The sequence below is a fragment of the Pterocles gutturalis genome, unplaced genomic scaffold, assembly GCF_000699245.1.
Source record: "Pterocles gutturalis isolate BGI_N339 unplaced genomic scaffold, ASM69924v1 scaffold9585, whole genome shotgun sequence".
In the NCBI taxonomy this organism is placed as follows: domain Eukaryota; kingdom Metazoa; phylum Chordata; class Aves; order Pterocliformes; family Pteroclidae; genus Pterocles; species Pterocles gutturalis.
In genome coordinates, this window is record NW_010140821.1 from 5349 (window position 1) to 29715 (window position 24367).

Genomic DNA, 24367 nt, shown 5'->3' on the forward strand with positions numbered 1-24367 from the left:
CCACAGTCCAGATTAAATACAGATCTCTGATTTCAATTAGTTTGGGATGTTTTAAGAGTTCCATATTTAGCCAGGGCAGTAGGTGGACCACACCACAAATTTGGTGTCTGTACACCTATAAAAATGTTTCCTGAAGACTTCCATACTGGCCACTCTCTATAGGTTAGAAAAGCCATATTCCATGGCTACTCTCAAATCACTGTGTGTCACAGATGATGGCCAGCTTCCCTTCTCTACATGACTTCCGCTCTCCCTCAGGTTTTTCTCAAAGAGTATTATCTGATATTATTCTGACATCTAGAACATAATGGCTGCATTTAAATAGAAAATTTCAAAGTGAACATAGTTAACTGCAAGTAAAGGTCTGCTGTCTGATCTATCTCCATCCAAAGCTAGTCTGTTAATCAAATAATTGTATGTACTTTGTGCAGTTTCCAACGAATTCACTGAAATCACCAGACTGGCTGACGTTTTCAAAATTCGATAGAAAAATCTGTGACTAAATAAAAAAATTAATTTTTAAAATGACAAACCTGTTGTTCAAAACACACAAATACAGACAAAAAATAATACATTCCAGATTCTGCAGCATCCTGTGCTCAAAGCAAAACCCTGAAGTCTGTACAGGGTATGTTTGCCATCAGCACAAAACTCGGACAAGGCTTTTCCAGCACTCCCAGGCTTCACATCCCAAGTGTTGCTTATTCATTGTGTTTTTTTTCTCTCCAGCTTTCAGAAGGTAACAGTGAAAACTGGACCCTCAGATAACAACATGCTCTGAAGAAAGGGACAAATACAGTGTTATACTGCCCGTGGAGCATCCCAGTATACAGCACATGCCTCAGAGCGGCAGTTTCCCCTCATGTCTCTGCACTGCCCAGGGTAAGAAAGAAAGCAGTGCTGGGCATGTACGCTGCCCCTGCCCCGGAGGCTCAGGAGAGGTGGAGACAAGGCTGTCCTCTCCCACTGCCTCCTCATACTCTCCTACTGCAATATCAGGTGCTTGTAGTAACAACAGAGCCTGTTTTCACACCTGTGCCACAGGGAATACTGTAGGTATTTAGCACAGAGGAATGAAGGGGCAGCTTTTATTTTTTTGTCCCCTTTGCTGCTGGAATTACTGGGGAACATTTTGGTGACAAAAAATGTCCCCAGGAGTTGTCCTGATTAACATAAAATCACAATTTTATAATAGGTCAGTGATACTAATAAAAACTAAACTTCTGTTGGGAATCTTAAGTTCATAGCTTTCAATTACTAAGACATATTTCAGTACGAATGACACATCAAGTTGAATTCCAGCCTTATGAAGATGTAACAAGCTGCATCTGTCAAGCAGAGTTAAAAATACACAGTGATTTAAGAACATTCAGAACATAAAACGGATTTTCTATATCCGCTTTTAATGAAAAAAATACTGTATGAATAGAAATGGAAGTATAACAAAGAATTTTCAATTGATCCAGGAAAATACAGGGATAAATAGAGCAAATAAAACTAACATTTTACTTCCAGGTTATGTGTATATCACGGAACTCCTGTCTGTACTTACAGCCACATATGTTTCAAAACAGACTGGAAAATCAGAACAAAATATCCTCACAGTACTTTTACTGACATATTCTCAGATGAAAATATGATGGTAGCATTGCTATATTAATTTTTCATTTCTTGCGTGCCAAAAAGTACAATAAAAAGACCTTCAAGATATCCTTATGCTTGAGGAAGGAAAGTTTGATCTCATCTGTTTCATTGTAGTTTCATAAATTGCAAATTATTACTGGCAGTACTCTTGTTTGATAAAAAATAATTGTTACTTCAATATTTAATGTGCAATTTCTCATATTTTATACAACAGTGTAAAGTTGACATGGGATAATAAAGCATAGTTTTCACCCATGAGGAGATCCATTTTAAGATAACTTCCAAATGCTTTAGGCATGAGGAAAATAATTTTAAAAATCTTCACCAAACTAAAATTAACATACATGTATTCCATATATTAACATTGTCCCTGCTGTATGCCTTAGTATGGTCCAAATTCCCAACACAGAGACTATTTATATCATTTTCTACTGTGTCCATATCTTCTTAAATTGGAAGAAATATGTTTAGAAAAGAAACCCGATCTACTAGAACATATAATGGGGATAGATTAACTTCAATTATGTTACTTGAAATAAAATATCCATTATATAATGGATGAAATATCCATTATATTAAGCTACTGGCTGGCAAGCATTAAATCAAATATAGACTTCTACATACTCTGTATCTGTAGTAAAGTATTTTAACATATTAAACAGACCTTTATTTTAAAATCTCTTTCCAGCACAGGACCAATCCTGTATTAACTGCCTCACATAAGCTAGTTGAGAGTTATGAGGAGCCCTGTCTTTTTTGGTACTGTATTCTGAGCTTTTCCAGTTGCTCTACACACTGCGTCTGGGCCAGCTTCAGTGTTCGGTTCTCCTCTGTCAGTTCTGCGTACTCCTTAGCCAGCTGAGCAGCATCCATGCTTTCTTTTTCCACTTGTTCCAGCCTGGCAATCAGCTCCTTTCTGATGATTATAAAAGAAACCAAAGATTACAAATGGCAGTATGCAAAAATTTGTCATCGTGTGTTAGGTCAAAGCTGGACTATAGGGTGTTAACATGGTGTTACTTGAGCTTGTGTGAAGTGGAGAACTAGTAAATTGATTTGTTAGAGTCCTCCTTTTCCCTTTAAAAGATGAAGCTGCCAAAATCTCTGATAGGTTTGCTGTTCAGTGACCAAACCTGCAAAATGCTGATGCCTTTCAAGTGTCTCTAGCTTCAGTAAGAGTTGAACATGCAGTTCATGAGGGAGAATCAAGTTCCTGGAGACTACATGCATGAAGAACAATTTTATTTTTCTCAATACCAAACGTATTTTAAAGTGAGCAAGGGTTTTTTGGTTGGTTAGCTTTGTCAGTAAACTCCATGAACTACACCTGATTTCCTTTTCTCTGCTACAAAGAAAAATTACTGACGTGAATCTGAACTACATATACTGCTTATGCTCAGACCTTAGCCCTACTGCTGAGGAAGACTGACAGAGCTGCAAACCTGACCCCTCCTGGACTTTTTAAGAGCAGACACAGGATGATTCAAACTGTTGCTTCTTTCTGGATGGAGTCACACAGTGCCCTGTATTCCCAGAGCTGGCCAGGAGCTAGAGTCTCCTGTATAGTATCAACTGAAATTACCTCAGCACAAGTTAAGATAAAAGGGGTCTTAAAACAAAACACACTGAAGGCATGAGTAACTCACAGGGTAATCTAATCACCCTCCACTTAGTTACCCAGCAGGCTAGCCTGGCCTCTGCTTTTTTTCCCCTTTAAGTCAAATCATGTATTCACCTCTGCTACAGGAAGTCTCTTCTAAAAGCTTCTTTTGATCATTCTGTCTCAGAGATTAGTTAATCTTTAGCTGTTCATAGCCCTGTGACTTTATTTCTCAGTTATGTCAAAACAATGTTTGTAGATCATCAGTGGGAAGATGTAATGCCTTCAAAGGAGATAGCTTTTAGTGCAGTCTTTAAAGGAGCCCTCTTGTCAAGTTAGACCAGTGCTTTCAGACAGGAAATTCCTACAGATCAGTAATTCTATCATCACAGGTCAGGGTATTAATGAAATGATAACATTTCAGTATTTGCTGATCACTTACATTAATTACAGCAAAATTGTAAGCAGATAGGTTTTGAAAAATACTTCTATCCTTCTTTTAGGACTGGTTTGATCTTCCTCTGTCTTTACTACTGCTTTCAGTGGTAGCACAGTCTGTCCATGGTTCAGCTGACTGTTTACAGTCACAGTTACTCCAGTTCAAGGAGTCACAAGCTAGAAGAGACCCCTGGCACTCTCATTTCTCCCAACTGTGGTTCTCATAAAAAAAAAAAAAAAAAAAAAAAAAAAAAAAAGGGGGGGGGGAAGACTTAGTGCCCATTACAGCAATTTTACATCATACAAAAGATGCAGTATATAGAAACTCTTCTGTAGCTAAATATGTTAGCTTTGTTTTATGCTCCTCAGGTAATGCATAGCAGGTGTGCTGAGCAAAGCCTCTTCTCTTTCCTTTCCCAGGTGAAAGGTATATTCAACCAGGTCTTCAAGAGAAAATGTCAAGAGCCTATTTTTGTTCAGCAGAATTCTGTTAACATTCGTCAAAATATAGTTGTAAAAAATTTTAAAGCAGCAAGCCATTAAGAGATTAACTTCTCTGTGCTTGGGCCATGCTAGATCAACCAATTTTCAAATTGGCCAAGATAAACTGATCTTGCTAGACAGTTCGATACTCCAGCTCCTATTAATGGGACTATAGACCACAAAGGAGTAATTGCATGTATGCTTTAGAGAGTAAGACATGCATTTAGGGATGAGATTTTACAAGTCCAGCAGCTTTAATCACTTCAGTGTCTTAGGGCTGCTTCTTGAAGATTTTTGTCTCTAAGGACCAAAAGAGAGCTTCAGCAATATTTCTTTGCAATTATTCTACTGGTACAATGCTGGACTGAAGGATTAAATTAAGCTCTTTCAAATTACAGACTTTTGACTCAGAAGTATTCCAAACAAATTAATTCAGAATCATTCTTCCTTACTTTTCTTACTTATGAAGTTCTTAAAGGAAGATGCAGGGAACACACTAATAAGTAATCAGCTTCTTAAAAGAAGGTAAACCTTTCACATGAGGACTTTTAGTATGTGTAAAAGAAAGGTACTGACTACTCTATTTGGACTTGAGCCAGGAGTGGCACAGACAGACACTGCAAACGCAGACAGCTCTATTAATGAATGTCAGTCCTGATTTCATACCATGAGGCTATGTGCAGGCATGGCTTTCGTGCTGCTCTACAGCAATACTCAAGCAGCACAGATAACTTTTTCCCCCCGAGATTTAACTTTACTATTAAACAAAGTATAAATACGTTAAGATCAAAATATACTCATTGCTGCAGTCCACACTCTAGGACCTCCCTCGCAGAAAGCAGTTTCCTTGCACTGAGGTAGTAAAATTGCCCACTTCTGAGTCAGCAGAACCTACTTATTCCCTTCCCATCAGAATCAACACCTGTTTACAGGGTAGGGTGATGTTTCAGGCAAATACTGCCAGCCTGCCATAGAGATCTAAAATTAGAGTACCAGGCAATTGCTAAATGTTATGAATGGTGTGGTTTACGAAGCTCACAAAAGGATGAGGACCGTAACTATCATTTACTTCTGATCTAATCCAAGATTTGAACTTAGCTTCCAGAGGTTAAAGAACACCATACCAAGCTGTTGCAGCATCTAGCCTTTGTTATGGATGCTTAATAAATAGACTAGCACTGCGTAATCTGTGTTTTCTGTTAATGGTTACCCTGAGTTTAAATATTAACAGCATTGATATGGTATTTTCTAAAATGCTGCTGAGGTACTTGAAGGTTTGAGACAATCTTTAATGTACACTTTTAAGTGTTCTTTTTCCGGGAGGGGTTGGGATGAGAAGGGAAGACAAGTGTGATTTGCATCATAAACCAATAAACCACAAGCCATACCAGAGCAGGAAAAAACCCCAGCATATTCCTAGGGAAATTATTTCTCTTGTCCTGGCCTTAACGACTGACCATGCAGAGAACAGAATTCCTTTATAGTAATATTCACAATTAATAAATACCAAGAAAAGTAACAGACGAAGCAGATAAGTGTTCTGTGAAGATAAGTATATTTGGAGATGCACTGGACTCAAGGAAAACAGTTTCCACAATGAAAAGAGGCAGACTTGTCTTTCCCCCGTTGTGAACAACATATTCAGGATCATGCATCTGTGGTACTACACATTTCTTCCCAGCTAACATGTGTCTGTGTGTTCTGGTGGCCATAAGGTCATTTACTAATCCCATATTTCATGGCTTTCACATTAGGAGACACTATAAGGTAATTGCTGTCTGAGGAGACTGCTCTTGCATGTTCAAAGTCTACTAATTAATTTTTAAAACAATAAGATAGATTGTTTTAATGTAAATAAAAATATTTCTTGGATGCCAGCACACAGGAGGTCCATAAGTATTCATCATTGCAATAGGGCAAGTTGATGTTTCTCTTTGTATTAGAAAAGCTGTAATTTCCACTATTTGTCAAGTAACACATATTTTGGATACATGTGAGATGATGAAAAATCAGTTATAGAATGGGAAAATTATTAAAATAAAAGATTGCCTTTGTGGCTTACACCAGTCCTTTTCTGCAGTACCTGAAAGTCTGAAGACTACTTGTCAACAGCGTTGTGAAAGACACTCCAGAAATAGTGTATCTGGAGAAACCATCTGGACTTGAGACCATAGAAACAGTCCTATGCTCATGAGAGCACACAAAAGCATACAGAGGATCCCACAAAATTAAGCAGACATCTCCACTGCACGTCTACTGTAATACATGTAAGAGAAGGAAAAGAAATCATATCCATGGCAAAGAAAAGGAACAAAGCTAAAGCAGGTGGTGATCAAATTATATTTTCTGGAGAGTTATATTAGAATTGTCTGGGGGAGAAAAAAGAGAAAACCAGCCAGTGCTAAGAATATAAGATATAGCTAGCAACCATGGCAACTCAAATATTTAACTACATAATCCAGGGTCATTATCTAGTAATAGCAATATAACAAGAGCTCAAAATAACCAGCCATCCCATCCCTTTCACCCAAACTTAGATACCCAAAAACATCTGTTATGGAAATACATGTGTTTTTCTGGAACATAAATTAAATTACATTCTATGACCTAAATGTGGTGTGTTCTCACTTCCACACCCTTTTCTTTCTTTTCGATCATGTCTCCCATTCCATAGTGATTTTGTCCCTTGTACTGCATATCGCTGTCATAAATGGGAAGTCTGAGCCAAGACAGCAAACAAAGCTATGATGTTTTAAATTATCAAAAAAACTTACCCAATATGTTTTTAAATTATTATAATTTCTTGCTTCCTTTTCTTTGTCTTTTCCCTGAGAAACTTCTTTTCCCCTCTTACTTGTTTTGTCCTTTGATTTTCCCTTTTTTGAACTTACAACCTCCCTTTCTCTCTCACATTTCCCATTTTCCTGTGAAATAGTTGTTGTCTTCTCTCCCACTCCCAGCCTGCTACATTCTCTTGCCATCTACATTGCTGATAAGGGAAAGGTACAAATAAGCTCTGTTCTTGTCCTGATGAAAAGCAACCCTTGCTGCTTCACACCACTGCCTTTCTGTACTTTGGCCATACTACACTACAGTGAGAGGCAAGTCAAGCCAAGCAGAATTAAAAGCTTTGAAAAGTTGCAAAAGAGTAAATGTTTTTTAATATTTTAAAACAATATTATTGAACTTTCTATTTCTTAAAGATGCCTCCTTTAGAAATATACCTGCATGTATTATTTCATGTATAAAAAGTCATGCTGAACTTTGGAGGTTGGAACAAAAATTGTTCAAAGTAGAATGAATCTTCCCATTTTTTTTAATTACTAAAGAGCTCCAATACCTGTAAGGACGTTTATGTCAGGTTAACTTAACACCATTTCTCCCTCCTAGCCAACAAATCAAAAAAACTTCCTCAATCCATTTTCTGGTCTTTTCCCAACAATCATTGTATTCAGTATTCTGTGTGCACAGTGTACTATCACTAGGCACCACAGGTGCAGACACTGCCAGGTGGGACTTGATATTTTAATTCCACAGGTGGATTGATCTATGGAGAGGAAGTTCAGAGCACTGTCAGGGGTACCATTCAACAGCACTGCTGGTTGCCTTTGGTAAAAATGTACATTGAAGAACACTGCACACATTGTCTGTTCCCATCACAAGAGATGAAACTCTATCTTTGTCCATTTTGTCAAAATAATATTTTAAAAACCAGACAATAGATAGCAGGTGTATTAGGCAATTGTGAATCTGTTCAAATTCAAATGCAGAAGAAGATAAAGATACCTGGAATGGGCAAATTTCAGAAAGCTGCAAACAACTCCATCTTTTCAATTTGATTATAACTGCTTTTGAGGCTAAAAGCTGTGCATCTCAGACTTTTTAGAAAAGTCAAAGCATCTTTCCCTTCTGAGAATGGAATATTCAACATGCATGCCACCCCAGCCATTATAATCCACTCTTCTCTTTATTCAGCATATGCTACACCATAAACTTCCTTCAACTTTCAAACTGTAACTGTTGAGAACATTTTTATATGTAAATAAGTGATCACTAGATCAAAACTGTCTTACATCTTGCTTACTCCTTCACCTCCACACTTATTCTCCTTTTCTATCTAGTTTTATATAAAATTCAAGGTTAATATGTTCAGGTTCTGTATGCTTACGTGCATGTAAAGGTACCTGTGTCCTAATAACTTTTTAATCCACCTTCCAATTTCAGGTCCCAATTAGTCTCTGGAAGGTTTTATAAAAAGACCGCTACAGAAAGGAAAAGACACTCCAGAGGGGAAATGCAGTGTTGGGAGATGTCTTCAAGAATACTACAAAATAGAGCATCTACCTGGAGAGAGGGGCCATAGATAGTTCCCGTCTGGAGGAAAAAAGCTTCAGTTGGCACTTGCCCCTTTTTAAACCTCAAAATTAAGTAACCACAGTGCACCAACCTGTAGGAAATTAAGCATCTTCAGTCCCAGTGCTTGTGGGACCACTTCTTCAGATTAAGAGATTTGGAAGGTGGTGAAAGGTGCTGCACTGATATTTGTCATGTTTAGGCATTTCACAGCTATAGAGTATGTGAATATCAAGGCCACAAATATATAATTTGAAGACACATAAGAATCACAATAATATAACTCTATTTGCTGCCTTATTCAGCCACTCTTTTTTTAACATATGTTTAATGGGGCATGACATCTTCTATGCACAAAACAGGTTCAGTAAAGGTAGCTGAGGTTCCACTGTTGACATCCACTGGTGGAATGAAGGGAAATGCCAGCCTGAAGCCCCTTAATTCATCCAGGATAACCACTGCTCAGAGGCTGACTTCTGGGCTCAGAGGTTGATTAGGATAGTTCTGAGTTCAGGTAAACAATTTTGTGCATGTATCTGCCATTCCCAAGGAGCAAAATATTTCTAATTCAGCTACTACCACAGACTCCATAGACAAACAAAAATGTATTGAACAGCATTTTTCTTTGTTCTAGTAAATGCAAAAATATGTATGTGAGTCTAGTTTTTAAGGGCTCCAAGCTTACTTCATAAATGTGTATAACTGATTCAGGGATGTGTCGGTAATAATAATACATTTATATTAGTAGACTCTAAAAACTAAATTATCTCATGCTACCTTTTGAGTTTATACATCTAAAGTTAAGCATTAAACAACCATTTAATATTTTATATTCAGTTTGGATTTTCAAAGAAGACAAACACACATGGTTTCCACTGAATTCACTTGGTTGCTAAATACACATGCAAGCAGTTTATATTAGACAATCAAACTTGAGAAATCATTGCAAAATTATTTTAATTATCTTCTCTACAGCTTTTTAAAACCACCAATTACTTTTGATTGGACAAGTTCAATTAATGATGACTCAAATGCAAACACTGGGACAATATAGTGTTAATCTCTTTTGGTTATTTTTTCCTGATTGTTAACTTTTGTTCCAATCTGTCAGCAATTGAGTGCCATACAGGTCTTACAGTGGAAGGGGATTTGTAGTGGGAAACCTCAACTAGTTCCAACACTTTAGGCAACAACTAACTATATTGTGCCTGTAACCACCAACTCGATAAGGACAAGTCTCACTTTCCTACCCTGCATAGTCTGGATTCAAGGAGATCTTTGGCTATTTTACTTGTAAGGCTACAGAATTTCACCAGTTTCCCTCCCATCAGCTTTCTCCTCCAGCTGAAGACTCCCATGGATACAAACGTGGCTGAACTGCATGGTCAGTGGTGTGAAGATTGCTATGAAACAGATACAGTGGTCCACTTTCTACTCAAAGCCCACTCTGCAACAGAGCTCTTTCAGCCCTGTTGCCATATTACAAATGTTTCTGTTTAAGCAGTATTTAGAAGAATGATGGTATGGTCTTCATTTTCACAAGAAGTCTCAGAGATCAACACTGATGCAACTCTCCCTGAAGAAGGCAACACTGCTTGAAGTCACCTTCAGTGGGAATGTAAAATTTAAAAAAAAAAAAAAAAGCATTTAAAAGAGAAAGGTTTCTTAGCAGTAACTGTTATTGGGGTTGGTTGTCTTTTAAAAAATTTCACTACTCCCCCTCTTTGCTCTCTCTGAATTTTTTCTTCAGGTTTCTTGTGGAAAGGGACTGAGAGTCAGAGAGTGCACTTTGCCATTTAATAGTAATGCAAAGATGACAGGGGTATGAGTATAGGCCAAAGACAAGAATAAAAGTCTACAGCTTATCCATCCACTTTGGATATGAACACCTAAAATGTCAATGCACATAGACAATGCACTGCACAGAAAAATATTTACCACTATCGGCAAGTACTTCAGAGCTAACTGAGGATCCATCATGCTCTTCATTAAAACAGGTGAAGTTAAATTGAAAAAAATATCCCTAAAACTGCAAAGGGGACTTGCACCAGCTGAACTAGACTGTTACGTGACCTGGAGGCTGTCAATGAAGGTTTCAAGGGATATTTGTATAAATGAGGGCCCAGAGCTAGGACGAATTTGTGTCCTTAGTGGCCCCAGTTGATTCTATGGACCAATGGCCTAACGGTTGTGCTGTACTGTGACTGTTGGGCAGAGGTATACGGTCAGAAAATATAATGTGAAACCCTCATGTTTAAAACAGGATTTTGCAAAGAGAATATACTAAGAAAGTTACTCACTTTCTTTCTTCCAGCAGAGCAATTTCTTTCTTGACTTCATGGTACTCTTCTGCTATTTTGCAGTGCTGTTTGTACACCTGCATAGATTCCTTAGAGTCATGACAAGGAGGCAGCGGCTACAAGAAAAGAAGAATAAAAAAAAATATGTATACTGCTTTTGAATTAAATATTAGGAAAAACACATGTTCTGAAAGATACAATATTTATTTAATTCCTGGGAGAATACTTAAATAACTTTTTTGCATCCCAACTACAGGATACGGCCAAATATTCCTAGTGATGGCCTTTCACAGAAGGGAAAAAAAACACACTTTACTGCATAAGAAAATGAATAAACTTACAAACCTTGTAAAGGATTTTCAGAACTTTCCTTGTCAACTTTGCCTAAAGATTGTTCAAAGATTGTATCCCTAAAGATTGTTCAAAGAAATACTTCTCCCTTACCTCCCTCTTTTTCAGCTACAGTGATAAAAGAATGCTAAAGTTGATGCATTGGTCAGACCCATAAAATACATGAGCATAAAATACATTTCTCACTACAGAAACTGCAGCACTGAGCAGAAGGGTATTTGAGTGCAAACAAGCTCTTATTCTCCAATTCTGTGATATGAGAAGAAAAGACATGGAAAGCTCTTGACTAAACACTCTTTTTTTCACAGATGTAATGCTTCTTACAGCTTATTACTACATGGGACAGGACCATGAATTGGGACATGGGGGCTGATTCTGCTGGACTCAACAGGAGTTTTACTGGTAACTCCAGTGCAGCCAAGATTTCACGATGGGTTCTATCCCAGCAATGCCTCAAGCTGTAAGTAGTTTGCTCAAGGTCATACTCAGTTTCTCTGCATCTCTATTTCCTGTAGAAGAAGGGGATATACTTAGTCAGCAGAAATGCTATAAGAGTTAAATCAGCTATATTTGCAAAGTGTTTGAAATTTCCATGAGAGGTGCAGGTGAGATAGATTGAGAGTAGAAGGATGACAGCAATTTTAAAAATGAGAAAGACACAGTGAAGGCAAAAGCACTGTACCTTCTCACCTTAAGATTTTAATTTTTTTTCAATGCACACTGGAGGTGCATATGACAAAGAAAACCACTCTCTCCTGGGACTCCCCATATGAATTTCAACCACGATCTTGAAAATACAGTTTGGTTAAATGTCAGTGTTTTTTATTCCTTAAAAAGACCACAACTTAATTCAGGCTTCAGGCTTGACTATCACATTTTGGCTGTAATACTTTCAGGAAGTGTAGTATTTTTGAGGTGTTAGCCATGAATCAATTGACTGTAAATGAACTCCGAATAGCATGCTTGAGTCACCTGTCTGAAGCAAAAGGAAGCACTTAAAATAGCTCCTTTACTGTCCAGTTAAAGAACATCCTATTGCCTTTCACAATATAAGTAGATTATTTTTTATTTCTTCTTGTCCTACTTTGACTCTTCTCTGTAGTATAATATTCCTTCAATGACATTGTTAGGATAAGAAAAGCACAAGTTTTCAGACTTTTCCACGATCTTGCAAACCTTTGGTTTAGCTGAACTGGAAACTTAAATTTTACTAAATGTATTCAGAGACAAAGATTAAAATTATTTATATGCAGAGGGCACAGAAAGTTGGCTCCAGATATACCCCAATGCAGAGAGGTAACTAATGTATGGACCTTGCAAGTACTTGTAGATGGTATATCATTCCTCACTAAAATTTTAAACCAGACACTTGTTTTCCAGGTTCTAAATGTAAAAATGCTGTGGCAGAATTGTTCCACGGCACATTGTTTTATTCTCTCTGAGCTCGGAGAATGTGGAACCCCAGGAAAAGGGCAGTCCATATTACTTGATGAATCTGGTCACTAGGAAAGGGCTTTTAATTGCATTTCAAGGTGGATGAGCAATAGCACCATTCATATTGCCACCCAAATAATAAGCATAAATTTAACAAGACAGAATATAGAAGTCTCGGTGCTCTAATCCAAGAATGCAAGGGTGAGTCAAAGTAGCATCTCTGGTATCTTCCAGAGATCAGCAAACAACAACTGTGTCACAATAAAACAATTCTGAATACTAGCCAGGGGGAAAGTCCCCAAACAGTGATATTTCAAGAGAAAAAAACCCTTACTTTTGCATCCAACTTAGTTTCCAGAAATCTAGCTGGTTTAAACCAGTTTAAAAATGAAAGCAGCATTCAGTTTCTATATTCCAGCTTCCCACTCAAAAGATATATATAGAGAGCTAAAAATTATCTAGTCATGCTGAGACTTAGTATCCAATTCCCACTTAGAACCAGTTGCTGACTTTCAAACCCCTTCCTATCATTGTTTCCTCTTCAGTGTCATTTTTTCTTACATTGATATTTTATCACTCCAAATAAACTGACAACAGAAGATACAGTATACTAATATTCTGCTCATACAATTCTTTTCCATCTTGTCTGATGCTATCAGGCACTATACCAAGAACTTTTTAAATTTTGAGTGTATTTTTATTTTAAAGTGTAAATTTTATTATGTTTTTATATGCCTAAGTGACTGGACAATTTGGTTTGCTCTTTTGTAATTTTGAAATTTCTGAGAAAGGTTTTGGAGATAGTATCTACAGTGTCCATGAGTAATTTCTGGCCAGCAGGACATGAAAGAGGCTTATGCATTAATTTTTTGATAAACATCTCTACTGTAATCACAAAAAAAAAAAAAAAAAAAAAGGAGAGACACAAGTCTGGTCAGTTCTTTGCTGGCCACTAGAAAATGCAAGCCAACACAAAAGAACAGAAAAATTATTTTACCCATGTCTAACAGCCTACTTTTTTGACAAGAGTGCAAAGTATTAATGATACATCTGTTCCCACCAAGAGACGCATTTTCAGAAGATGGCAGGGCAAACTCCTGAAAAACAAATGCAGAAACAGAGGCTAAACTTGCTTGTCGCAAAGGGGTAATTCCAACTAGCCAGCAGACATTTACAGTATTAACTTATTTCCACAGAAAATAAAATAACAGAATAGTAACAGTTACTGGACTAGCCCATACGCCTCTAAATGAGAATGGGAGGATCCTGCAAAATCAGCAAGTCTGGTCCCCTTTTATCAGAAGCAAATCCTGCAATTCACAGGCTTGCCCATTTCTGCCTTAGAATAACCGAAGTCCCTTGCCTCAGTTTTAAGACTGACCCAGAGCCGCACCAAGGATTAGAAACATTTTTGTGTTTTCCAGTTTGGTTTTGTTGAAGACAGGCTTGTATAGTCTTTTATTGTGCCAGCACTATCTTTCACTCAAATGGTGGTTCTTTGTCCTACCTGTTTTACCCCTGAGATGTACTTATAGAGGGCTCTCATATACTTTCCCTGACCTATGTCTCAGTAAAGCTGCATTCCTCTAATCTATCCTAGATGAAATTTCCATTTTCCCTAGATTATCCAAGTTCCCCATTCCACCTGGAATGACTTTTTTGAATGCCTGTGGCCAGGTCATGGGAAGTGTTACAGATGCTACCCTGATGGCATCCCCGTGTCAGAGAAAAAGAACTGAAATTGCCAGTAGAAAGCATTTTTAATCCATGAAGTCTGGTTTGGGGTTTTTTTGTTGTTTGGTTTTTGTTTTTTTTTTTTTGGTAAGAGTTTGCTAGTTTACCCAAGCAACTAATCACAACAGGCCTTTATAAAGTTCAATTTGCAGTATATATTTTTTTCACTCAAAAGCCAACAGCCATACTTTAATTTCTCCATAGGGCAGCCTGAGCTTGTTACTTCATGAATTATCTTGCTCATCTATAAATTAATATATATAAAAGCATACCTGCTACATAAGCAAAAAACACCCCTGCCAAAGAAAGTTATATTTAATGGCAACAGTTGCTACTTTTAATCCTGCTTATTTCAGGCTTCAGTGTCATCCACCCCCATTTTCCTGTGCTGGCAAAATATGCGCATACAGCATCTCTGATTTTGCTCACAAAGCTAGTACAAAAGCTACAACTTTCAGTGATACTAGCGGTCTATCGTGCAATTTTCAACAAGATCTGATTTTTCCTGTTATTTTGTTGAACTCACTGTGACGTTGACAAACTTTCTACAGAATACAGCAAGTAGAGAGTAGGATACCCTGTCATAAGCTATTCTGTAACTGCACGTATGTAGGTACATCTTTACAAGACATATGCACTGTTTATTTAGATTTTTGTTTGGAATCCAGATATGAAAGATGTTGGAAGATGATATGCAAAAGCAGTTCATGAAGACATAGAAAGAGCCTGAGTGGTTCTGCCTGTTTTTTAAGACAGGTTGAAGGAGCTGTTCTAATTAAAATCTTTGCCGGGGGGCACCAAAAGGAGTTTTCATCAATTTTTTTCTTCACTTGTGTGACAAAGTGTGTTTTGCCTTGCTATATGAATATAAGCATTCCATATCCACAGAAGTTGTATAGTCAATAGTGTCACCCAAGTGACACTAGTTCGAAAACTTTAAAACAATTTCTTTTTTAACCCACCTTCATCTGTTTGCATTTACTTTTTGATTCTACTGTGAAAAAAAAATCTGAATTTTCTCCTGAAAAGGTTGAAGTTTAAAGAAAAAAATGTATTATGCAGTTTTGCCAGCTGAGCATGTGGATTCATCTCGAAGGAAGTCTTTAGCACTGATCTAAGTAAAGAGTGTTGTCTCACTTTCTGTAAATTTGGTAATTTTCAGCTAAATTATTCTGGAAAAGTTCAGTGCCAATATTTTGCATGTGGCCCATGTTGATTATATAGCTTTGTGTACTCTTCCATGATGTAAGAAACCACATTATTCCAAGCAAATGCAATAGCTGCATATTGAAGCTAATTTTTGTTGTGTAGCTGGAACTCTTCAACCAGTTTCAGATATCTAATCTAGGACATATCTAGGGAAGTGAGCAGTTCTCTTTCCTCCAAACAGTTCAAGTCAACTGCATGGGAGCAACTGAGAGTTTTGCTCTCCTTTCCTGAGAAATTTTCCATTCTTTTCTAACCTCAGTATGATGCTCTCACTTTGTAAACATCCATGTCTTACATAATCTAAGATCATAGTTATCACAGCAGCATTACAGGAGACTTACCAAGTTCATAGGCAATCAAATCTAATTATAGAGTACCACGGTACTCTAGGAATTCGCTTGGAATTTAGAACATATTAAAAAAAATACAGCATACCCTTTAAAAACACAGTGTACTTTTAAACTTTCTAAAATAAATTATATGTGTCTAACAAGAGCCTTGGCAATCAGTAGAACCAATAGTTCCATTATTAAAGTTCCAGAGTAAACAAGGTTTGTGCTAACTGCTTGTATCACACACAACAAACTGTTCCTTTCATAATATTTTCATTGCTTCTTGCTATAGACATTTCCCACTAAAGCATGAAAAACTACCCCTTGACTTAAAATGATATTGTAAATGGTTGGAGCCTTTTCTCTGTTGCAGCAATTTTACAGTCATCTAACTCCATTGGTCTCAACAGATTCATAACACAAAATATGACATAAATGCCCTCTCAAGCTCACGATTTAACGAGAAGAGATGATAAAGAATTACAGAACACCCTGTGCATCTGCATGTGACTTGTTTTGTTCCCTCTTCAGGATCAAACTCCCAGCTGGAATAAAGACTGATGGAGAAGAGGGAGATGAACTGAGCAAGTCACAGGAAATGCTGGAACAGGACACACAGCACACAGGGCATAGTAATGCGGGTACTTAACACTAGATACCTTCCTCCATATTCAGTGACCTAAACAACAAGGCGTTAGATGCTGATGTAGGTGTCTAAATATAGCAGATCAACTGTAGTAGAGTGTCTGTCAGGGGCCACCACCCACTATGCAGCTAATCAAGGAAGCGCCTTGCAAGACCCAGTCCAACTTTTACAGGAGGCAAAGGTTAATGTCTCCCAATAACAAACTGACAAATGCAGCAAGCCTACACTCGCTGCACTACCCACCACATTGCTCACACAAGGGCGGGGGCTGGGGGGAGGGTGTGGAAATGACACTGATGCCCAAATGAGCGAGTGCTTTAGCCTCATTCAAATTGTTGCTTGTCAGTGGGAAGAGAATAATTTCCAATACTGTAATCAAAAGGAATTGAAAGCAAGAAGTTTATTAATATGATCTTTGTTTCACTGGCAGCGTACCAGGAACATCTTTATATTTTTTAAAATACCAAAGCTGCAAAAGAGACCAGGCTTTTCCTGCATATAGCTTAAACTGTTCTGTTCTCATATGCAGGGCTTTTGTGTCTAGTTGACCAAACAATGATTTTTTTTTAAAGTAAAAAAAAAAAACAAAACAAAACAAAAAAACTAAAAGCAAAACTTTTGAGTTAGAGAATTGATATTTTGTTACAAATTTCTTCCTCTCAGAGTAGCAGAAAAAAGTAATATTCAAAAAGCTAATTGGAAAAGACAACATTTTTGGTCTTAACCTAGCTAGCAGATCAGAACACTAGACTGATTATTTTTATTCTTCAGAAAGAAGCTGTAACTTTTGACTATGACTGTCCTCTAGTAAGAGTCCTTACACAGAATTAGGTATTTGCAGTTAGTCTCCTAGAAATACCTTTTCTCCAGCCAGTCCTACCTCTACCTCTGTAAAGTTGGCACCAGCGCTCGAGCAGCAGGGTTTACTACCCTGTCAGGGGGAGGCTGCACTGAACTTTGCCCTGCCATCGGATGCCAGTGCCCAGGGAGTAGGTATGGTAGGATCGTGGCAGGAAAAGTGGGAACACTAGGTGATTCTGCTCAAACAGCCAAGTTGTCTGCCAGGGCCTAACATAGAAGGACGAGGGCTTGAAGCCTAAAACAGAGGTGCAAATTGCTTGGTACTCAGGCTGTGGTCTGCTGCCTGCATGCATAAAATTCTAAGGCTCTGATTTTCCAAGTCACTTGGTGAACTTATATAGCTTTCAAGCTGCTCTCAGAATCCATCCTGGTGATCAGCTAATTTGGCCTTTTTTGTTCATTTTTTTTGTTTTTAAAACAGGTTTCAAAATTTTCCTTTGTATGTTTGAAACCTGGAAAGTTAATACTTTTTGGTTTTTTAAGTGCCTATTATTGTATAGCCACCTACCCTGCATTCATAGTTTGCTTCTTTAAATAAAACACAAATGCTTTTGATTGTATTTATGGCATGGTGATGAAAATCTTGTGGCTAGATGTGATATTTTTATTATGAAAATATGTACCAGCATTCTTACAAATTCAAGCATTTCAGGCTGCAATGCCACAGTTGATTAAAGGGTTCATTTAGATGACACTTCGTGTGTACTGCTTTATATTAGCTAACTTTGGGTCAGAGAAAAGCGTGGATGGCCTGACAAGGGACACCACCATTCAGTACTTCTGCAGGTCCTGGTAAAGCCCATTTTGTAGTTTGCTTCTGTAATACAGGAGACACCTGATTCAAAGGCAGTATGGTCATAACATAAATTGCAACCACATGCTATACAGGGCTTGACACACCCTTAGGAGTTTAGATTATAGCAATTTAAAAAAGTAATTAATAAGAAAATGTAACTGTGCAAATGATAACTTTGTTAGTTATTGCTTGTTTGAAATTTTAAAGCGGTATAAACATAATGTAATTGCCTTAAATGGTTATAACTCTAAGCTGTGATCCAGATTGACAAGAGCAAGGAAATTCAAGCTTTCATGCCCTGTTACCTCTGCATCAGCTCAGAACCCTGTGTTGATTTACCTGCCTCTGGTTGAACATAAAGGCACCTAAATATAAATACGCACATAAGCTTGAAAAGCTAAAGGATGAAGCGCTACCACTAACTTTATACTTTTGAGTGGTTGAGTCAGCCAGATAGTCCTCCTAAGTTAGCCTTTCAACTACCTCAATATTGCCAAAATAGGTTTCTGAAGGATAATAAAAAGAACATTATCTGAATCAAAGCCTTTGATTGTTGAATTTGTTATCATATTGAAATAATGAGAGTAAAGGAAGGTTCTGTTGAAAAAAAAGTCAGGTACTTAACAGACCAAGAGGGTGTACTTAGTGGAAAGGGCTATTACTCAGCAGACTTGAGTGCTTCCAGAGAAGCAATTTCAATCTATCACGAAATTACACATTTAGGGTACATTATATGTTCCAGAAATGGGTCATAAAAGTCATTAAAAAAATCATCACTTGGCCTGTAAAGTACCTACATCACACACTAGTAATTTTGGTTTTATGTACCAACAGCAGTAACAACAATACTTGGTTCTTTCAGAGCAGTCTTCACTCACTGATCTCAATGCTCTTTAACAAAAAAGGTAAAAATTATTAACCTAATTTCAGAGATGAGCAGCAGGATGAAGCAACTCCTCCAGGATCACCCAATGTGTCACTGACGGAGTTGGAAGCAGAATGCAGGTTCTCTACTTTCAGTTCAGTGCTTCAGCCACACAACAATATTGCTTTCTCAAATTGAATTATTCTGAGGAAAAAATATATCAGTTGTCTGCTGCACTGGAAGATCAATGGAATAAAGAGGCCAACGTGTTCCTTTCAGCCCAAATCTTGGGTTGCTATTTGTTCCTTTAATCTTTCCTAGTTATGCCTAAGAAACCTGCACCTATTCTCAGGATTAGAGGGATACAGCAAGAAGAGTCTCTGTCATCCTTCATTCCTTCCTCTGTCATCCTTTTGACGAGAGCAGCAGGAGAGAAAAGTCAGACCTTTAAGTCAGTAGCCCTCCAGTGTTGTCGCACTAGTTGATGGGGACAGGAAGGATTACATCATTGGACAACACGGTCTGCTAATGCCTTTCTCAATTTACACTCAGGAAACAACTGCCTTCATATTGAAATATCAGAGGAAGTCTAAATGCTCCTGGGAAGCAGATGATCTGAACTAGTTTACAAAAGCCAACAAACACTCTAGAACCGCCACAGAGGAAAGGGAAATAATCCCTGGATACAAAACTGGCTCTGTGCCTGGTGAACCATGGACTTGCCATCAACTGCCATCTGATTCTCCAGTATATCAGGGCTCCACTGTGTTACGCTGACAAATCAGACCAGTCACAAAAGGATTCAGCACTTTTATCCCGTGCTGTCTGCAAACATCTGCTGGGGCATCTGTAAGGGTTGCTGGCTATGCAGCATGAACTAGAGTAACTTTGAGGAGGCTCTCATCAATCCTGATGACTGGCTTTAGTTACCCAAGATTAGAGATACGAGATGGTGCTGCAAAATACACCTTTGCATTCTCTTGGAATGCTTTAGAGAAAGCCGATCGTACCAGTCTTAGCACAGCCTGTAGGCATGAGAATATAATACCTGGCTCATTCCTTTTTCCATCAAAACCACAAGAACTCTCTTCATGGCAGTGCAGCAGTTATGTACTGTGTTTTGCACAGGAATTGTAAAAAAAAAAAAAAAAAAAAAGCAGGTGAGATTGTTAAAACAGTCATTTCCCTGGAATTGGATAAAAAATGTCAAATAAATTTCTCTGCAGATTTTGAAAGGACAGTGTTTTCTTCTACTGAAATATAGTCTTATTAAATGTTAATAAGTTAGAGAAGCACCGCTGAAAAGTTTCACCTTAGTGCAATAACTAGTGTTTATTTTTATCATAACAAATATAGTGAATGTAAAGTAGAACTGTAGTGAAAATTAAAAAAGATTACCTGCAGCTGCTGATCTAGTTCTGGAAATGCCAAAGGGAAGTTTTCAGAGGAAGCATCATCTAAAAGGTAAGCATGATGTTAAAAGTCAATGTCTACCAAAAAGGGCATTTCAAATTATCTGTTTAATGTAGTTCTACATTGCATATATTCACAATAATATCAGGATCCTGCAAACACCTTCACATCTGCTTATCTTTCTATACTTGTGATACCTTAGTAGACTCTTTGAAAATACTAGTGGGTTGGCAATAAGAAAACGTTTAGGTGCTGCAAAGACAGAAAGCCTGTTTGGTACTGCAGTGATTAAGAAACAAAACAAAGCTGGTGTAGCAGAACATCTGATAATTTGATAAAAACAATAAACCCAAACAATCTTTCTTCCTGAGCTCTCCATTACACTGCAAAGTAAAGAACCTGCCAGGAACAGCATCCTTACTACCAAAGAGTTCATTACTTGAATGAAGGGAAAGACATCTTCCCCATCCCATTACAATGACTTACCAGGGCTAAACCAACAATAATGGAAATCTTTTTTCCCACCACCCAAAGGCAGCCACGAGAACACACAAACCAGCCTGACAACCCCTGGAACTAAAAGCTGTTACCTACAGAGACGTGACTAGAATGGGGAAGGAACCACAAATTTCTCCATAGTGCAAAGAAATGTGTTTACTCTAACCTGTAGATAACAATCGTTACGGGCTAGAGTTAGTTCATTCATGACAACAAGCCAAACCATGTTTTTATTTATTTCTTTATTTTTAGTACAGGCTTCCAGCAAAGGTGGGACAGACTGTGCCAGTTATGTCAGTGTTGTGATGTGGACACCTGCCCACTAGTAGCTGGACTGAGATCAGAAATATGAATCATACTTGGTAGCGTCACAGCTAGCCACTGCAATATTTCTTTCTCAGTCACTTTCACACTAGCAGTTTTGCATTGGATTGTGACGACTGTTTATGCATCTTACTACAGGTTATGGGAGGTGAAGAGAAGGTTACCGTGAGCTAGCTTACAGAGTCAGTTATTTGTAATGTGTCAAAACTAAACAAGGATGACTCTCATAGGAGAAAATTACTAACATAGGTCAGATCTTGCAACCTGCTCTATGCTGGCAGACTTGTACACTACAACAGAACCCCAGCGAGATTAAAGAGGACCACGTATCAAAGCAGGATTCTCAATATTCTTAAAGAGTACAGACTAGGATTTAAATTACTTGTCAAATATTTGTTATCTCTTTTTCCTGCCCTCAGTGGTCATACAGCAAAGTGGGTTAGGGGGGAAAAGTAAAATAAATCACTTTATCCTATGAAGAATAAACATACTGGCTAACATATGGTCAGAGCCTTACTGTAGCTAACACCTAGCCTCTAGGTGTTACACCTTCCCTCTAGGAAGGGACGCCCAGAGAAGAAAAAAAAAATACAGTGATACAGAGGGCAAAAGCAAAAGCTTTTGTATGTCCTCAGGAAACAAAGTGAAGTTCTACATTTTCATGGGGTAGGGGTCTTGCTAATACTATTAAAAAGTCATACCCCCACCCCCCAACTTCATTTTTCACACCATTTCCCAAACACATCCATTCTGGAAAATACTTACATTGCTTTAATTGTATAGGATTGTATCATGCTGATATGCAAGTGTTTACCTTTATTTGCTGTTGCTTCCTTGTACAATATTTAAAAATAGACTAATATTCTAAAAGAAGAAAGATGAATCATACGGCAAGGCTAAAAGGAAGGACAGAATAGGACTCAGTCCGACTAGGAGTACAGCTGCTCTGCAAATATTTGGCTGAATAGCTGTTAAATATTCTGACAGAGATATTGGAACAGAGTCGTGGACAGCAGTTAAGCTGCTATTTGTTTTGACAATTCCAGCAGTACAGCCTTTGGTATAGTAGCTTTAAGGAGAGACCTCAATTTTAACTTAAGAAACACAAAGCAAATGCAACCCCAAGAATTTTAAAGAAACATCAGCCAATAATTACTTTTTCACTGCACTTGATATTAATAAGAAAACAAAATTAATGCAATGTCAGAATATTAGAAAATATATTGCATTATCTTCACAAAAGAATGAGTAAAAAAATTTGGAAATACTTTAAGAAGGTTGGAATAGAGAGAAATTACTATAGAGGAAATACTTTCAATAAACAGATGTTCCCTGCTTATTTTTTATACTCAAGTGACTGAGTCAATGGTACTAAAAATAGAATATATTGGTATCTTAACCATTATGGCATACCATAGTACATTTTATAATGGGCCTGCTCTAGCATCTATTGAACAGCTGCTAGGGTTTTTTTTAGTTATGCTCGTTTAAGACTTGTTTAAATCATCATCTGGTGTGCAGAACATCATCGAGCAAAGTTGGGGACTTTGGTGGTTTGAAATTTCTCTGAGTTCCTAATTCTCTTAGGCTCCTCTGAAATTTTCAGATGAAGTATTTAGTTTACAAAAATTAACAGAAATCCTCACAGATAACTGCAATTTTGTTTTCCACAAAAAAAAAAATCAAAAAACAAAACAACAAAAAACTTTCCCCACAGCTTCCAGTGAAATAAGTTACTGCATCAGGTCAGTCTGTATTTCACTGTTGTCAAAGTAACAACCACAACAATAACAACAAAAATCACTTGGTAAAAACTAAACATATTTAGATTTCACACAAGGGGAAACAAATGACAGCAGTCATTTGCCTCTTAAAACTTTTTGAGGATGTTTTCAGAAAGTCAAGAGGAAAGATATAAACTCCTGCATTTTTTCCCAAAGAATCACTATTGCCCTGACAAGCTTGAATATTGGGTGTTATGCAGGAGATCAGAAAAAAAATCACATTGGCTTCTAGCTCTAAAAATCTATGACTCTGAAAATCAGAAACATTGAAAATGTCTGAAACGTCAAATAAAATATTCTGAAGATCTCTCATAACTATCTCCTTATTTGTCTATATTAGTTCTTTTCTACATCTCCTTAACTAGATGATAGAATTCAGAAATCTCTCTTTTTCTCCTTTTCTCAATTGATTAGCAACATTTAATGAGTGCCTAGATTGTTATAAGGAATCACTGATATAATCAAAGACCCTCTTTAAAATGAAGTTTTTGGTTTTTTTCTGTACCACAAAACCCTGAAAATAACCAGGCTGATTCTTCACCAGATAGGAACAGCATCTCACCCCTGTGCTCACTGTTTTACTGCTCCCTTCCCTGTCACTCGTAAAGAAAAATGATTTATAGTTCAAGCTGGTTGTTTAAAACCTATTTTGTTTTAAAATAAAAATATAAAAAAATACAAGACTGCAACTTGCTCCATCTGAAAATGAGTCAAGAGTCGGGTCAAAAGAAAACAGGAAAGGAATAAAAACATACACATGAATGTCCCAGCAAACTCAACAGCACTAACCTGTGATGTGAAAGAGTCAGATCAGGGACTTCATCACAGCCACCTAAGTCAAAGTATCTGTTGCACGATTTCTAACTTAGTAGCACTTCCTGGTTTCCCATAGATTCCAAAACTAATTTTGAAGGTTTATATTTGAAAGTGCACCTGTACCCTGATGACAAGATGAACTCTCTGCACATACAGACGATATTTTTTTAACCAAAGACTTGGTTCATGTGTATGGAATAGTTTGACTTTCATGTTTGTTTCATCAGGTTCATACATTCACTTTGCTTGTTGCTGAAAACTGTCATTGTAACAGAGGGCATCTGAAGGAGGGTCTCTGGGGAAATTACTTCCTCCTCTTGCTTTCCAGCAGCTGGGCTGAGACAAAGTACCCTTTTATGTCAGTGACAGCTCTCTGAGCATTCCTACAGCAAAACTAACAACATAACAAAAGAAAAAGCTCCCTAAGGACGCTGCCCAGCCAACGCACCTTCATGCTGACATGGTGTGATGGGCAAGTTTTGTGCA

At 37.6% G+C, this 24367-nt stretch overlaps 1 protein-coding gene across 2 annotated transcripts in view; it reads right to left on the reverse strand.

Annotated features, from left to right (window-relative positions):
* Positions 1–1398: 1398 nt before the first annotated feature.
* Positions 1399–24367, reverse strand: part of MAP3K7CL (MAP3K7 C-terminal like) — a 31153-nt gene continuing 8184 nt past the window's right edge. For both annotated transcript variants that reach the window (XM_010083817.1, XM_010083816.1), the window contains 3 exons: positions 20445–20503; positions 10819–10934; positions 1399–2560 (listed from right to left, as the gene is read on the reverse strand). In XM_010083817.1, coding sequence (XP_010082119.1) covers positions 2380–2560; positions 10819–10934; positions 20445–20503 — 356 coding nt within the window. In that variant the 3' untranslated portion in view covers positions 1399–2379. The remainder of the gene's footprint in view (positions 2561–10818; positions 10935–20444; positions 20504–24367) is intronic.